Source organism: Hakea prostrata, chromosome 6 (assembly GCF_041222555.1).
Source record: "Hakea prostrata isolate BN-2017 chromosome 6, UWA_Hpros_2, whole genome shotgun sequence".
NCBI lineage: Eukaryota > Viridiplantae > Streptophyta > Magnoliopsida > Proteales > Proteaceae > Hakea > Hakea prostrata.
Genome location: NC_142605.1, coordinates 23,770,788 through 23,788,838, shown reverse-complemented (window position 1 = coordinate 23,788,838; position 18,051 = coordinate 23,770,788). Strand labels below are relative to the sequence as shown.

At 41.8% G+C, this 18,051-nt stretch overlaps 1 protein-coding gene across 1 annotated transcript in view; it reads right to left on the bottom strand.

Moving 5' to 3' along the window:
- Window positions 1-18,051, bottom strand: part of PGGT-I (Prenyltransferase family protein) — a 39,744-nt gene that overhangs the window by 9,656 nt on the left and 12,037 nt on the right. Inside the window, exons 8-10 of the mRNA XM_089157912.1 lie at window positions 2,570-2,694; window positions 485-552; window positions 312-399 (exon numbers count right to left, since the gene is read on the bottom strand). Coding sequence (XP_089014038.1) covers window positions 312-399; window positions 485-552; window positions 2,570-2,694 — 281 coding nt within the window. The remainder of the gene's footprint in view (window positions 1-311; window positions 400-484; window positions 553-2,569; window positions 2,695-18,051) is intronic.

Below are 18,051 nucleotides of genomic sequence, written 5' to 3'. Positions count from 1 at the left end.
GAGGCCAAAGGAAGGGGATCTTATAGTTCATCTTGTCTCCACCACTGTCAATATATATATATATATATATATATATATATATATATATTGGTTTGACTACACATTATTCCACTAACTCAGTGTCTCACTCTTAACATTTCTCCAATTCATGCAAAAAGGGAAAAAGAGAACTTAGGGAGCAAAAATCTGAAAAGAAGAAATGATCAATGAACAATTTTTAACTCATAAAGTATTAGTAAACTAACAGAAGAATAAATTAATCATATTTAAAAAAAAAAAATTAATCATTGAAGGAAGAGAAGCAACATCACCTGAGATTGACAAGTTAGCAAAAATCCATGTAGAGCTCCCCTATCAAGGAATTTGTAAGCCCCTAAGATCCTCAAAACCCCACCAACCCTGCAAAGCCATATGTACCAGTAAAACCAACAATAAAGCTGAATAGGAAGAGATTCCAAGGGCATTAGGCTATATATATGCTTACCAAAATGCATAACACGTATCACTGGGCTTGTTGCGTCTGCCTTGAATTCCACCATCTAGTGTTTGCCTCTACACAAGGAAAGGTAGGAGCATAATTTTGTTCCAATGAGGCACAAAATACATGAATAATCTATGTTCAAGAGCTTGAAGCCCACATAACAAGCTACTAAAATCATAATGAATAATAAGGATCAATCATTTTAGAAGAATCCCTTACGGTGGACTTATTGTTTGCTATTACAATAACAAATACGTTTTCTTTTCTCTTTCTAATTTATTATTATTTTTTTTTTTTTTTTTGGGGGGGTGTGGAGGGGAGGAGGGAAGGGGGTCAAGCAAATGATTCAAACTCCAACAAAAGGATGTAAAATTCGTCTTCCAATTGCCAAGGTAAAGTTTACTTCATTATAATCCTTCTTCCCATCTTATTCTTAGTCCTCTCCAACATTCTTTTACTGTTCTAAGAAACTGCAAAGTAGGGATTTCTGTCTCCCCCCACTTAATTCCTAATCACATGTTGTCATGGATACAATTGAATTTTGTACAGTGCTTCAGTCCTGTCAGGTAACACTTGATATAGGGCCAAAATCGTCAGCACTGGAGCACAAAATGAAGGTGGCCAACCTCAGGTTTGAAACCATGTCTAATTCCAAGCAGCCAAGTTTTTAATGATGTACTGAACTACAGATTAGAGCCTTTGCCATGAGAAGGTAGACTTAATTCACAACAATTCATCATACTGTTTAGAACTTCAGGGGGGATGATTAACTCAAGGCTCAAGTTGAACTAAGCATCCAATCTGGATGTTAGAGAGGAACCCACATCTAGGGTACTGGTAGATGTTTTAGAGCACGACATGTGGATTATGTGAATGGATCATACTTGGAGTCATGGCAGATTACCGTAATATATGAATGTTTCTGTCAAGTGGAAGATTACATTTTAAATAGAGGGTATTTCCGTGGCTGTTAATTTACTCTATTCCTCTGAATGGCATGCAGAGCCTTAAGATTTAGAGCCTGCTGGGTTTTGGGAATAATTTGAGTCCATATTGGACTCTTCATTCATTAGTCAGCTCAAGTTTAAGTCTGGATATTTTCTTATAAAATAAGTCTTATGATGGAGATCCTCAAAACAATAGAGGTTCCTCTAAAGTTCCATTGCCTTGTCTTCTCTCCCATGTTTTCTACTTATTCATTTTCTTCATCTTATTCTTCCTCTTGATCTTTCAGGTATACCACAGTTCACATTGTTCATCGACCACATTCAACATCATCCTGGCAATGGTATATCAAGATGTGGATGTCCAAATTTTTGGGATTGCTAGTTTTTCTCTCACTCTGCCTGTTCCCAAATTGGTGAAAATCAGAACAAGAGCCCACTCTTTGTTCTTCAATGGATGCCATCAGTTGAGAGCAATATGATTCAAGAGATAGATAAACTTGCCAACAGAAAAAGAAGAGAGAACTGAAAAATCAACTCAGTGTTTTTGCCTCATAGACTTATTGTTGGTAATATCTTATTCAGAGGTTTTAATTAGGTGAAAGGTCCACTGTCCATATTTATAGGTTTTAATTAGGTGCAAGGCTATCTGATGAGCCCACCAAAGGAAAGTAACTTTGACAGCCCAACGATATCCACCACATGGCATGTCAGGTAGGGTTCAAATTTTGTGGAGGAGCAGAGTCAAAGGTCCACTGTCCATATTCAAATTTCATCCCAATCCAAGTCAGACAGGAGGAAACAAAGCACTGGGAAAACATGGGATTACTGATAGGGTGAAGAGGCCATGGTGCGTGTACTGAATATAAGGTTTCAAACTTGACATATGGCCAATCCAGATGTCTCCCATCTGTGCAACATTAAAAATCACCACAATATTATACCACACATCATGGGAAGCTTACGGAGCCATGAAGTGGCTTTTCCAGTAGTTAAGTATTTGCTAAGGCCATTGTAAAAGTTAGAACTGTTGATTACCCATTGTACCAAGGAAAAATGTTGGAATTATGTAAACAGAAGAAAGTTTTAGATACCACAATCCTTCTGTACTACTTCTCTATTATGATCAGGCAGGAACACTCACTTGCAAGCTCCATTCCAGAAGCAATGGCACATTAATAATTGAAGATGGCATGCTTTTAGATAGAAGGTCATCCTCAATAAATCCCATCAACTTGAGAGCTGCAACTGCACAGTATGTTGCACCACCTGCAGCACTAACACAAGCATTTTTCTTATGAATGCAATCTAGTAAAGAGCACCAAAGCAACTGACTAGGGTTTTTTTTTTTTTTGGGGGGGGGGGGGGGGTGTTGAGAAAGAAGGGGAAGTGAGACAGAGACAAGACACCAGCTAGAATCTACTAATAGCTTATATAGTATCGATGAGACATGCAACTTTATGGGAAATATTTAGAGAAAGAAGGGGAAGAGAGACAGAGACAGAGACAGATGAAAAAGACACCAGCTAGAATCTTAATAGCTTATATAGTATTGATGAGACATGCAACTTGATATCAGGCAAATTCAAAAAGTTCAAGCACACATTTTCTTATTTACTACTAATATTATTATTATTATCATTGATTTTTTTTTTTTTTTTTTTGGGGGTGGGGGGGTGGGTGGGGAGGGAAGGGGGTAGGCGGAGTGAATATGCCAAATAGAATAAAACCAAAAGATTATGCAGAACTGAAAGCATCCCATTTATAAGGACTACCTATAAGCACCCTTTTCATGGATCTGCTTCTCAATCAACCAAAATTATTTCCCATACAATCAACTATAATATTTAAAGGGAAAAGGATACGCAATACAACAATGTGAAGATTTCATCTCATGCCCTCTCACATTTCATTCCATGGACCCCACACTCTTTATGCCTCCTGCAATATGAATTCTTTCGTGCAATGCCTATTCGCAGGAAACTGCTTGATGTTTGGGAAACCTCTCTCATGATTAAAATATCACATGGTTTGGTATTACTTTCAAAAGTGGACATCATTGTAGTCAAATAGATTTCTTCCTAAGTAGAAGGACTGATAGATTGTTATGCAAGGATTGCAAGGTGATACCAGGGGAAACCTTAACTACATAACATAGACTTGTGGTCTTGGATATGTATCTAACCCCAAAAACTCATAAAAGGTGCAAGGTTAACTATCCTAGGATAAGATGGTGGAACTTGAAAGGAGAGTGCTCAAAATTCTTCGCTAATGAAGTAGTCAAACAAGGAAAGTGGGATTTTAAGGGGGATACTAATGCAATGTAGAATGAGATGGCTGTGTATCAAGGTGTCTAAAGATGTTCTAGGTGAATCAAAAGGAAAGCTTCATTCTTATAGAGAGACTTGGTGGTGGGATAGTGAGTTTCAAGTTGCCATTAGGAATACGAAAGCTAGTTTTAAGACATGGTCACATGGCAAAGAACTAAGGCTGTTGAGGATCTTCAATGGTATAGGTTGGATAGAAATGAAGCTAAGAAAATTGCAGGAAAAGCAAGGGAAAAGAAGTATGAAGAGTTATACAGTAAGTTGGGCACGAAGGAAGGGGAAAAATCTATTTATAAGATAGCTAAGATGAGGGATAGAAAGAGTAGAGATCTTGACCATGTTAGATGTATTAAAAATGGAGATGGTAAAGTACAAGTATGTGATGAGGACATTAAGAAAATATGGAAATTTTATTTCTCTAGTCTACTAAACGAGCATACTTCAAGCACCTATGATTCAGACGATTACACCATTCACCAAGACACCAATTTTTAAACTTATATACGGAGAACTTCGATGTCCGAAGTAAAAGAAGCACTAAGGAGGATGAAACTTGGCAAGACACAAAGTCCTGATGAAATCCCAATAAAAGAATGGAAGAGCTTAGGAACCCATGGACTAGTTTGGTTGACTAAGTTGTTTAATAAGATTATGAGCACAAACAAAATGCCAGATGATTGGAGGAGAAGCATCATGGTTCTAATTTACAAAAATAAAGGAGATATTCAAAGTTATAATAACTATAGGGGCACTAAATTGATGAGTTATACTATGAAATTATGGGAGAGAGTAATTGAAACTCGTTTGAGACACTTAACTACAATTACAAAGAACCAGTTTGGGTTTATGCCAGGAAGATCTACAACGGAGGCTATTTACCTAATTAGGAGACTTATGAAAAGGTATAGAGAATGTAGGAAAGACCTTCATATGGTATTTATTGACCTAGAAAAAGCTTATAATAGAGTTCCTAAAGCGTTAATTTGGCAAGTACTAGAAAAAAGAAGTGTTGTAAGTAAATATGTAGACATAGTTAAGGACATGCATGATGGTCGGGTGACAAGTGTAAGAACAATGTGGGACAAAGTAATGCATTCCCAATTACAGTTAGGCTACATCAAGGATCAACTTAAGCCCATATCTATTTGCACTAGTAATAGATGAATTAACCAAAGACATTCAAGATGAGGTCCTCTAGTGTATTTTTTTGCTAATGATATTGTGTTGATTGATGAGACTCGAGAGGGGATTAATACCAAATTAAAATCATGGAGAACAATTTTGGAATGAAGAGGCTTTAAACTAAATAGAAAAAAGACAGAATATCTAGTTTGTAACTTTAATCATGATCGTGCAAACAATGAGGTGGGGATACTTGACGACAAGGAGATTCCTCAAACTAATTGTTTTAGGTATCTAGGTTCAATTATTAATAAAAGAAGTGATATAGAGGATGATGTTTCCCAACAAATTAAAATAAGGTGGATGAAGTGGAGAGGTGTGTCAAGGGTCTTGTGTGATCAGCGTATTCCATTAAAGTTTAAAGGAAATTTTTATAAGACTGTTGTTCGACCAGCTACGATGTACAGTGCAGAGTGTTGGGCTGTTAAAAAAATCATATAAATAAACTCAATGTAACAGAAATGAGGATGCTAAGATGGATGAGTGGCAAAACTAGGAAGGATAAGATAAGGAATGATCATATTAAAGTTGGTTTGGGAGTTTCTCCCATAAGTGATAAGCTTCAAGAAAGTCATTTGAGGTGGCACGACCATGTTCAACAGAGACCTATAAATGCCCATATACGGAGAAGTGATATAATCCAGATTGAAGGGACTAAAAGAGCTAGGGGTAGACCTAAGATAACCTTAAGAGAAGTGGTAAGAAAGGATATGCACAGATTAGACCTTGTATCTAGCATGGCCTCAAACAGAACAGGTTGGAAGGCAAGAATCCATATAGCCGATCCCGTTTAGTTGGGACAAGGCTTATTGTTGTTGTTTTTTTTTTTTTGTGGGATGAATAAATAATATATTAAAAGCAACAAGCAACACTACGGGGGGGGGGCGGGGGGGGGGGGGGGCGGGCCGCCTCAAATGCACTCAAATGATTGGATTGCATCAGCTTTTCGCATAATAAACACTATAATAGCTCCTAGTTTACCCCCCCCCCCCCCCCCCCCCCCCCCCCCCCCCCCCCCCCCCCCCCCCCCCCCCCCCCCCCCCCCCCCCCCCCCCCCCCCCCCCCCCCCCCCCCCCCCCCCCCCCCCCCCCCCCCCCCCCCCCCCGGGGGGGGGGGGGGGGGGGGGGGGGGGGGGGGGGCCCCCCCCCCCCCCCCCCCCCCCCCCCCCCCCCCCCCCCCCCCCCCCCCCCCCCCCCCCCCCCCCCCCCCCCCCCCCCCCCCCCCCCCCCCCCCCCCCCCCCCCCCCCCCCCCCCCCCCCCCCCCCCCCCCCCCCCCCCCCCCCCCCCCCCCCCCCCCCCCCCCCCCCCCCCCCCCCCCCCCCCCCCCCCCCCCCCCCCCGGGGGCCCCCCCCCCCCCCCCCGGGCCCCCCCCCCCAACGCCCCTCCCTAAAAGCCTTTATCTAATATATAAAGAGAAAAAACAATAACTAGTTAGTAGTTACTAGGTTAATGACTTAGTATAAGACTACGAATTGAGAATATCAAATGATTCTAATCACTATCTCACCTCCATAAGGATGACTGCTTGTTTAGCTGTATCCGGTTAGAACTTCTCCACTACAGTTTGGTCAGCATCCATCAAATCTTGCCTCATCCCAAGATTGTCCTTGTAATGGTACTTGGGATTTAAATATTATGCTGTGTAAGAAAAAGTATGTCATAAAAGGGAATAGTTAATGCTTACTAGTGTGATAACATAATGAAAATTAAATTAAATACTAGACTACCAACTCACCAGCCTTATGCATGAGTGGATGTCCACCCTTCGACATAAACATAGACTCCCATCTACCTGTTGATGATTTGAAGGACTTTCTTGTTGCCGCGTGGGTGGACTTCGAGCAACTTGCTGCTTTCATCCTATCTACTGCAGCAAATATGTGTGCTAAAGTAGGTTTTCTTTGTTGATCTACCATCCTCAACACATTCACCATAGGCTCAAGCATCTTCACCACTATCCTCACATTGTGCTAGAAACTCTCATCAAGGATAGTCAACTGAGCTCTCCTTCCTCCCACTGATGAAAAACCCTCCCAGTTAAACCACTCCTTTGATGCAAACATACTCCTAAGGCCAGTCTTCCTACTCTCAAAGCTCTGTGCTATCCAATTAGTAGCAAATCTGGTTATGCCTGGCCTCACTAACTCACCCTGACACTTGTCCCTCATCATCTTTAATGCATAGGTGTGGTTATATATGAAGGTGCTAACATGTCGAGCTTGGTCCACCGTATTCTTCACAAGCTTAACCTTTCCAATCTCGTTTAACATTAAGTCAATGCAATGAGCAGCACAAGAAGTCCAAAAGAGCCTATATCTGTCCATCCATCAAGGCATCAAGCCATCAATACAAAGTTATAAAGTGTACATGTATATGTGTAATGTAAATATATGTATTTACAAATGAAAATTAATACTATATGTTTAGACTTTAGATACTTGGAGTTCTCCTGCATCTTCAACCCAGCTTTCTTGTAGTTGGATCCATTATCACTCACAATTTGAACTACATTTTCCACTCCAACCTCCTTCACCACTTGCTTCAGTAATTTGTAAATGTATTTTGCATCCTTCTTCTCACCGGATACATCTACTGACTTGAGGAATACATCTACTGACTTGAGGAACACTATCCTCCCATCACAATTCAACATGAAATTGATGATGGACTGTCTAGTGGGACCAGTCCAACCATTAGCCATCAAAGTCACTCCATAATGATTCCACATGGGCTTTAATCCCTTAATATACTCATTTATGCTAAGACAAATACACATTATATATCTCATATGGAGTGGGGCCATGTACACCACTCCCAGCCCTGCCTATTTGCTCAATCATACCTCTATAGTAGGGCCATTGGTCTGTATGTGCTGGAACACTATGGTAATGCGCCCATTTGGAGAAAGCCATCCCCACTTTCTCCTTCACACTCCCCCATAAGTGCTTCAACTTTCTCTGTTTATTCTCAGGCCTCGCAAATAGGGCCGGATCATTGCGAAGAATCTCAAGATCCGGATCTGTAGGATGTGCTGAGGAAGCTCGACCCCTTGTAGGGACCCGTGGGATAGGAGCCTCCTGCCTCACACTCTGAGACCTCCTCATAGGGACTTGGGAGCCACCTATGCCTCCCATACCTACTGGCTCTCTAAAGGACCCACAACCCAAACCCCTCTGTTGCCTCCTGATGTCATCAATCCTCTGTTGCTCCCTACTCATCATCATCGCCCTCCTCGGTGATCGGCCTCGGATCGGGGTCACCGTCTCTGGCTCATCCCTACCATAACCCTCAGGATCTGGAAGGTCATCTAAGCAGGCATCCTCGAACTCATCCCTCTGTGTTCTCTTCTCTTTCCTCTTTTGCTTTGTACCACTAATATATGAGGCCATTGCCTTCTTGACCTCTACAGACACCTTTGGGCACCCTGTTACATCCTTGTTGCCACCAGCTAGATGCACCTTCAATCTAGTGGCCCCACCTCCTCCTATTTGTTTCTTACAATAATTACACTCGCTCTTCCTCTTATCAGCTGTCAGTGGCCTCCCATGATCCCAAGCTATGTCTGACATCTTTAAAATAGAGTGCCTGATACAAGAAACACACACTAAGTATCTTGAAAAGCTCCATATATGCTCCAAAAATGACATACATGCTTCTAATAATAACCTCCTATTTTTAAATATAAAAAAAAATATGTATAACTATATAAGTATTTTTTAATATATAAATAATTTTAAAATATATAAAATACACACTAACTATCTTAAAAATATCCACAACATGCTCAAAAAATTGCATACATGCTTCCACTAATACTCTCCTATTTTTAAATTTAAAACAGAAATTAATTATTTTTTTAATTATTTAAATATATATTAAATACAGTAAATTACATAATTAACAGAAAAAAAAATTAATTCAACACCATCACAGCAATATGGTGTCTCAACTCTCACATACATTCATTTGAAGCTTATACATGTACTATACATAAACATTTTTAACAATATACATAATTTAGTAAATAATTTTTAATAACAGAAAAATAAAAAAAATAGTAGGAAGAATAAAAAAAATATTTTGACACTACAAATTCATAGATCATCACTCTAAAGTAAACATATATAAATTTGGAAGCAATCTAACATGATTTAAGGCACAAATGAAACAAAAATAAAAAATGAGGAAGTTGGTTACTCACCTTGCAAGATTTGAGAAAATGCACAAATGGAGGAGCAAATCAAGTGTTTGAAAGAAATGGAATACTAGAAAGTAGAATGGGATGAAAGCAAGAGAAATCAGCAAAAATTGCAAAATGAGGTCGAAATAGCTCTGGCGATATGGCTCGAAATGGCGAAACTGGGTCGATTTTGGGTATTTTATAAGCTGTGCAAGTGTCGTTTCGGCCCGATATGGTATCGGGTCGAAATATCGACTCGTATCGACCGAAATTTCGATCAATACGAAACAATATGGATACATTTCGTGCCTACTACTATATTTCGTTTCAAGTTGGATTTTTGCAGGCAATTTGATCGAAATTTCGACCATTTCGATCGAATTTTCTTCCATGGCTCCCACCAAATGTGATGGATGGCAGCACTAAAGACTAGCTTGCTAAGGCGATCGCAAATGGAGTGACCAGCAAAATTCCTCGAAATCCAACACCAATCACGAACAAACCTGTGTGAACATCTCAAGCGGGCCAAATGGATGCAACGGCTTTATCTCAAAGGGGACGGGAGAAGGGACAGGAGAAGAAAAGGTGGTCAATGTCCTCTGAACCACTCCAGCAAAGGGTGCAACTAGGGTTAACGGTGATGTGGTGGCTAATGAGGAACATGGTTGAGGGCTCTCCAAAGGGTGAGGGAATGACAGGGAATGTGGCCTTTGAACCAAACCAAATGGGACCAGGTGACAGGGGGATGGGGGGATTAGAGGAGGTGGTAAAGGTTTTGGAAGGTGAAGGGGACCAAATGGTGGTATCTCGAGACAAGTTGAGGATAGGGGGAGCGCATTCCAAACATGTGTGAGACTGGGGTGGGGGAAGGGGACCAGGCCCCGTGAGAGATGAAGATGTCAAGGGTGGCAATCTTACGGATGCGGGTCTCATAGACTGCGCGGGGACCAAAAGGGTGAAGAGAATGCCCAATGGATGACAGGGGTCTTGCCAGAAAAGGAGAACCAAGCAAGACTTGGATAGAGATGGTAGAGAGAGTGTGGGGCCAAAGGAGAAGAATCTTCCTCCAGATCCAAGAAGGATTTAGGGGCAAGAAGCAGTCCAAATAGAATCTTGTTTGAGAATGTACAAATAAACCTAGGAGACCTAGATGGCATCATGCTTGGAAGTAATCTTCCAAATGAGCTTAAGGAGGCAAGCCAAGTTAACGTCAAGGATGCAACGGATGCCAAGGCCACCCTCAGCTTTGGGACGACAAACAGACTACCTCCCAAGAGATGGGATGAAGGAATCTGGAAGCTTCTTGACCATTCCAGAGGAAGGCACAGAAGAGGGACTCCATGGACTGGATAATGGATTTGGGGATAGAAAAGATACCACTCCAATAAAGGTAAGAAGATTGGAGGATAGATTGAATGAGCACCACTCTCCTAGAAAAGGACAAAAGCTTTCCTTTCCAGAGTTGAAGCTTTTTCCTAATGTGATCAACCATAGGGGGAGCAGTGGTGTCAGGTGAGCCTACTGGAGATAAGAGGAAGACCAAGGTAGGTCACACGGAAGGAGCCAGGACTGAACCCTAAAAGCTGCAGAAGAGAAGCTTGGGTAGGATCCGAGACACCAGAGAGAAAGAGAGTGGATTTGTTGAGGTTGACACAAAGGCCGGAAAGAGATTCAAAAAGGGAGAGGGAGGAAAGAATGGTAGAAATGGATTGATGGTCAGCTTTGGCGAAGATCATGAGATCGTCCGCAAAAGCGAGGTGAGTGAGGTTTGAGGATCTACATTTGGGAATGGGAGAGATGAGGAGCTGATCCGTTTTCGATTGGAGGATACGGGAGAGGACCTCAAGAGCTAAGGTGATCATGTAGAGGGAGAGAGGGCAGCCTTGGCGGATTCCCACCCTGGAGGGGAAATAGCCAGTAGGGGAGCCATTAGTGATGATGGAGAAGCAAGGGGTGGAGATACAAATCTCAATCCAGTGGACAAAAGCCGGAGGGAATCCCATAACAGAGAGGACCTCACTAATGAAATCCCAACGGATGGAATCGAAGGCCTTGTGAAGGTCCACTTTCAAAAGAGCAACTGGGGAGTGGGAAGATCTATCGAAACCTCGAACAATTTCCGCACGAAGGAGAATATTGTCCGAGATGCTCCGACCTGAGATGAAAGCAGATTGGTTAGGGCTCACAAAATAAGGAATAACCTTCTTGATTCGGTTGGTAAGGATTTTGGAAATGAATTTGTAGATGACATTGCAGAGGGAGATGGGCCAGAAGTCAGAAAGAGAAGAGGTGCCCGGCTTCTTGGGAATGAGACAGACGAAAGTTTGGTTAATGGAGGAGAGCTGGGAAGGATTGAGAAAAAAAGCTCCGGATGGCGAGGATAAGATCATCCACAATGAAGACCCAGGAGGACAGGAAGAATCCCATACTGAAACCATCAGGGCCAGGGGTCCAATTTGCTTTATGAGAGTGGATGGCAAGGAGGATCTCATCAGGGGAGGGGATCGAGCGGAGGGAGTCTAGATTAATGGGGGAGACGAACTTGTTAAGAAGAGAGGGAGGGAGAGGGGCCGGGGAGGAAGGGAAGGCGGAGAAAGACGGCTGGAAAAGAAAGAAACAACTTCATTCCTGATACTAGGGAGATCAGTGATCCAGGAGCCGCTACTAGACAGGAGACCAGGAATAAAGTTGTAGTTCAAACGACCTTTGAGGGAGCGGTGGAAGTAGGCAGTGTTTGCATCCCCAAGTTCGAGCCATTTGATTCTTGCTTTTTGCCGAAGAAAGCTTTCCTCTTGGGAGGAGAGAGAAGAGAGGGCAAGGGAGAGAACACGCTCTTCCTGAGCTAGAGAGGGGTTCGAGGAATCCCCATGGAGAAGGAGTTGGATTCTAGAGAGATTGGAGTGGCAAGAGGTGACTTGGGTGGAGATGTTTCCAAAGGTGGAAGAATTCCAGGATCAAAGGGCAGACTTAATGTTTCTAAGCTTGCAGGCCAAGGCAATTAGGGGGAGAGAGTTACAGTGGGTCGGCTGATTCCAAGCCTAAATGACCGTAGGGAGAAAAGAAGGGCTGGTGGCCCACATATCGAAGAATTTGAAGGGCTTGGGGCCGGTGGAGGGGAGGTCGAGAGTATGGAGAATGCAGGGAGAGTGGTCAGAGAGATTGGGAGGGGAGAAGAAGGCATGGGAGGCAAGGAAGGAGGAGGGCTAGGATTCATTGACAAGGAAACGATCTAGCTTGGAAGCAATACGTGCTTCCCCAATCCTCCGGTTTTGCCAAGTGAGGAAATGGCCAGACCATCGAAGATCCGAGAGTCCCGTGTCCTCAAGGCAAGAATTAAAATCTTTCACTGCCGCAAGGTCCGGAAGGTTGCCACCAACCCTCTCACGCGAATATCGGACAATGTTAAAATCACCCCTAATGCCCCAAGGGAATCCTTCAGTAGAAGGAGCTAAGGAATGGAGATCCACCCAAGGGTCCCCATTGGGGTCTTCGTTGCCACGGGGGGGGAGGGGGGGGCAAAGGGGGGTTTTTTGGGGGGGGGGGGGGGGAAAAAGGACACAAAAAGGGGCTAGCCATGAATGGAGGATTTCACATCAGCTTGTTTAGAGAGGGCATTTAAGCCCCGTACATTCCAAATGAGAAAATCGGACATGGACATGGCTACTGTTGAATAGGGGCAAGGCCATCGGTTTTGCTAGAGGAAGAAAGGGCTGCAAGAAAAGTGGGGGGCTAGGACACGATGGACCAAGCAAGGGGAGAGAGAGGAGGAGTCTCACACAAAGGGAATGCAAGGGGGAAGGAGTTTCAAAGAGGTTAGGGTCGATAAAAGGGTCAGAATTCGGGAAGTTTGGATAAAGGGGTGATCTGAATGTTTAGTTGCAAAGGGCTCACGGTGGTTGGCGGTAGAAGCAGAGGTTGGGGGAGTTTGGTTCAGAGGACACCAAAGGATGAGGGAAGGCTTTTTTTGGGGGGCCACGGTGGAGGGTTGTGGGTTAAGTCAATTGCTTTAGATGAGTTGACATTTTTGTTGGGTTTAGTGGGTTGTCGGTGGTTTGGGCCAAGGTGGTTAGGTGGGTTTAAAGGTTTTAAGCAGGTTAAGGGATGTGAGTGGGATGATGGGCTTGAAGGAGACGGCCCATGAAAAGTTGGGTTAAAAGGGGCGGTGGGTTTAGAAGGAGAGAAGGTTGAAGGAGAAGAAGATAATGTTTCAATGGGGCCCATCCCAACGTCATCGCAACAAGGGGTTATAGGAGGTAGGGAAGAGGGAAACGAAAGCTTTACCAAGTTCAGAGGATGAGCAGTAAGCGATGCCTTACAGCAGGCGATGACTTCAAGCGGTAAAGGCATGGTATGCTTTTTGGTTGCAGGTGGAGGCGATGGTCGAGTTAGTGCAACGCCTAGGCTGTCGTGATTGGCAGGGACGAGGAGAACCTGATCTCACGATGACCTGGAGGCCGAAGCATCGTCAACAAAGCCTTCAATGTGAGGTGAGAGAGCTTTGGACCGAACAGTGTCAGAGAGAGCAACGCCATTCCCCTGAGAAGCAGGGTTTGCAGAGGTCAGAGGAGCCAGAGGAGCAGAACTAAGTGAAATTCGATTTTTTTTTTTTTCCTTTCTTTCTTTTTGTTCATATTACTAGTGAAAGTTTAATATCACAGCCTAATACTTGTAGCACATGAGTGTATCCACGTAAAATAAGAGAAAAACGGGTCCCAATGCATAAGGCTCCCTACCAATGAGGGGTCTGGGTTGGGTCAGCCTTACCATTGTTTTCACAGAGAGGCAGTCTCCAAGACTTGAACCAATGACCATTTGGTCACAATTGAAAAATCTTAGAATGTACAAGAAATCTACCATGCCAAAAGCCCCTTACATTATTAGATCTTATATATATCAAAATACATAATTGTCCTTTAAAAATTTTGGGTGTTACAACCCAGTTTTCACAGGCTTGGTGGGGCCCACATTACGGACATTCGACTTGGGCACATGACAATTCCTCTCATTATCAACCTGTTTATAATTCCTAAAACAAAATGCTAACTAAACATTTTCAAGGGCAAAAACAGACAACCTGTTTGACAATTTGACTCATAAACATATGTACATAGTCTAAAGTCCTGTTATGTTTACATTTGACCTTTCAACAGTATCTAGTTAAGTACATACAGTCTCAAGAATACTATCGACATTTCAATCCAAGCAATTCAATCAAGTCATTAAGCTGTCATCCAATCCCATGCATTTCCATTCCATTCACAAAACAATATATCATGCATTTCCATAAATTGTACCTAAATAAAATCAATTCTATATTAACATGTGAATGCTACCTGTCTACTAAATGGAATCACCTACTTATAACATACATGGATTGGTCGATATCTCTTACCTATTCCTGTTCCATGTGTGTGTCTTGTTCCTGGTTCAATTAAAATCCGATTTCCCTCCTGTATTCCGAACAATTTTCGGCTATTTTCGAATATGTGGGAATCAATGGTTTTCCCTTTACTTTCTCTCTCCTCTCTTCTCTTTCTCTGCGTTACCTCTCTGCACGTTTCTCTCCTCTCTCCTCCTCTACTTTCTCTTCTCTCTCCTCCTTCACTTTCTTCTCTCTCTCTCTTTGTACTTTTCTCACTTTTCTCTTTCCACTTCTCCTCTCTCTCCTCTCTACCTCTCATCTTGCCTCTTTAATGGCTTCCTTTCTCTCTCTCTTAACTTCTCCACTCACTTCTATCTCTCCTCTCTTCTCTTCCTCTTAACTCATTTATGTTTCCACGCACAATACCTAGCTTTCTTTTGTTTATTTTATCAACCTTCATTATATAAAAATCATGATATACATATACATATGCCATTAACCTACCACTTTATCACTTATCACTTTAGTGAAAAAGCCACCTCCTCCTATTTCTCTTTCTTTCTTCCTTATTACTTGACACCTCATTTCCCATTTCCTACGAGCTTACCACGTTAGATGAGAGAGAGGGAGGTATCACTCCCTCCTCTCTCCTCTTATTATTACGTATAATAATAATATATATACTATATATATATATATATATATATATATATATATATATATATATATATATATATATATAATGGGCTTTGTTATGGGCTTGTGGGCCCGCTTTATTATCTTACGCAGGACCCACTCTGAGGTGCGAATATTAATACCTACGGGTTCAGAAATTTATGCTGATCATTTCCTCCTTTTCAGTTCAATCTAATTCTACCGTTGTGGGATCCACAAGCGATGTGTGACCTCGACCAAAATATCAATTGGAATCTAGCCTTATTTAAGCTATTCTTTCATTAATCGGATCATTTGATTAAATCATTAAACCAACCATCAGGATCCTTTAATAATCTTACGGATTGACACATTCACACACAATAATAAAATAATAATATAAAAAAGATGCGGGGCATCACATTGGGGGAGATGACATTGCAATTTTCTGTAAACTAAACTAGGGGTTGATGGTTGTTATTACAATCCTTTTGCTTACAGTCATTGGTATTTTAGAGTTTAAGACACTAAACATAAATTGGATGAATAAGAAATTAGTTAACAAAGTATAAAGAGAAACAAATACAACCTATAAGGCCCTAGTGAATCATGGGGAGAAAATAATTAAGGGAAAGCCCCCAAGTATCAACTATCAACCATCAACCTATTCTTAGGAACTTGGCACAACGGGGCTTGCTGAAATCTTGGATCTGACAAAAAAAAATGGATGGCATCCCATTTCAGTTGCAAACTAAAGAAGTCCATTTTCTAAGGTTAACAACTTTGAACACAAGCTCATCCAAAGTATCACCAAAAAGGTATCCCAGCGAAGCTAAGGTCCACCTATATCTATTCAATGTTAAATAGCAATGTTGCCCTACCTTCAGGCCCGCATTTTGAATGCAAGCCTTACCGGAGAGGAGAATGCATAGTCTATTTGACTTCCCCAACTGCATTCCAACATAAGAAGCATGAAGCAGAAACTGGCATTTGGTGTTGGGAAGAAATGCCTAAGACTGAAAAGGCTCAAGGAAGCAATCAAAGAAACAAGAACGCCATTGTCAGAGTGTCTATGGGGATGAATGACATAACATTCCAGATGCCCATCAATTAAGAGAAGGAGGATAGGGGGTAGGTGGCTGGCCATGTACACTAATAATGTCCAAAACCATACCTAGCATGCAACATCCAACACCGTAAATTAGCAATATCTCTAACAAGATGAATAAGCACTCCTTGTGTGTGCCATTAGTCCAGCCAAAACCTTGTGGTAGCTCCATCTTCAATTTGGGTTATCAAGACAAGATGTCAGAACTACAGAGTCTTCTTCCAAAATGTTGAGAATAGGAGTGCCAACAGGCCCCGGGTTGGGCTGGGCCACCCTTGAACCCTAGCCCAACCCTAGATGATGAAATTGGAACCCAAGCCCGGTCCAACCCTGTCAAGGATTTCAAATTCCTAACCCTAACCCGACCCTGATTCTACAATTTAATTAAGGAATTAAAAGAAACATTTTGTTATGGAGGAGAATCAAACTCAAGATTACTGGGTTAACAAACACTAACTTTACCATCTAACAAATGTTACACTTATGAGAAATAAATTGTGCTTCAAGTAAATATATGTTTACATATAATTTTTAATAATTAAACTTACATAGGGTCGACGGAAGTGCAGATTCTATGGACGATTGATTATTTGCATTCAACGTTGATGGAACCTCAACTGCTCACTCCTTGCATTCCTCTAAAATTATGGTTTCTCAGAAGGGTTGGAGGATCCGAAATTTTAGGGCTAGGTCTCTTAGGGTGATTAACTTGGTTTCACTTGCATCTCTAAAAATTCGAATTATGCTTCTCAGGTGTTCCTCTTTAGTAGAATTGTAAGACGTAGAGGATCTAATCAAGATTCAAAGAGTTGAGGATGTCAATTGCTCTATCGTATTGTGTTCTGCAATTCTGAAGCTTCAACAGTGGAACTTGTAACCCAAGAGTGCCCATATGCGACACCGTGAAGCATCAGAGATCCATCCCTCGCTTCTTTGACAAATCTATAACCATAATTTGAATCAGATTCTCTTGCTTCTCAAGCACTGAAGATGAAGAAAATCCATTTCAATCGACCTCGACATGCGAAGATCTTGTATTTAGGTTCGGTTTTGGAAGTGAGGAGCCGATCTTCAAAATCTAGTTATGTTTTGCTCCACAAGGAGTTTTTCTTGTAAATTTGAAAAATTAAGTGAGGTTTTATAATATTTTAAAAATTTTATATTTCCCTTTACCTATGGGCAAAATGGTCATTTCAATTTCAAAATTAACAGAGATAACTTGTAATTTCCAAGTTTACCGAATTGGGTAACATGTAATATTGGCCACTTAAGTGGGCAAGCTAACACTTGGGCCCAACTTAAGTGGGCAACATGAAAAATAACTCAGCTAAAAGAAATATTTTGCCTTAGTGGAGAATCGAACCCAAATGACTTTGTTAATAAGCATTACCTTTACCATCTAACCAACATTGCACAGATGACAAATGGTTTCTACTGTAATAAATATATGTTAACGTATAATTTTAATAATTAAACTTACATAAGGTTGGGTTAGGCTGGGCTGGCCCAAGGGTTGAACCTGAGCATGACCCGACCCCTACAAGGGTCAAGTATTTTGTAACCTTAACCCACCCTCCAGGTTGAATTGGGCTAGGCTGAGATTAGGCTGGGCTCAGGGCTAGTTAGGGTCGGGTTAGGTCATGCGGGCTTTATTGACACCCCTAGTTGAGAATTGTGCACAAGTTGCAAAGTTTCTATTTTGGTGTAGGAGTCTTGGTGCACAAGCTTGAAAAGTTGGAGTTTCTATTAATTTCTATTTTCAGTTTCTTTCTATTTTCATATTTTCTATTTATGTTCTTTCTATTTTTGGACA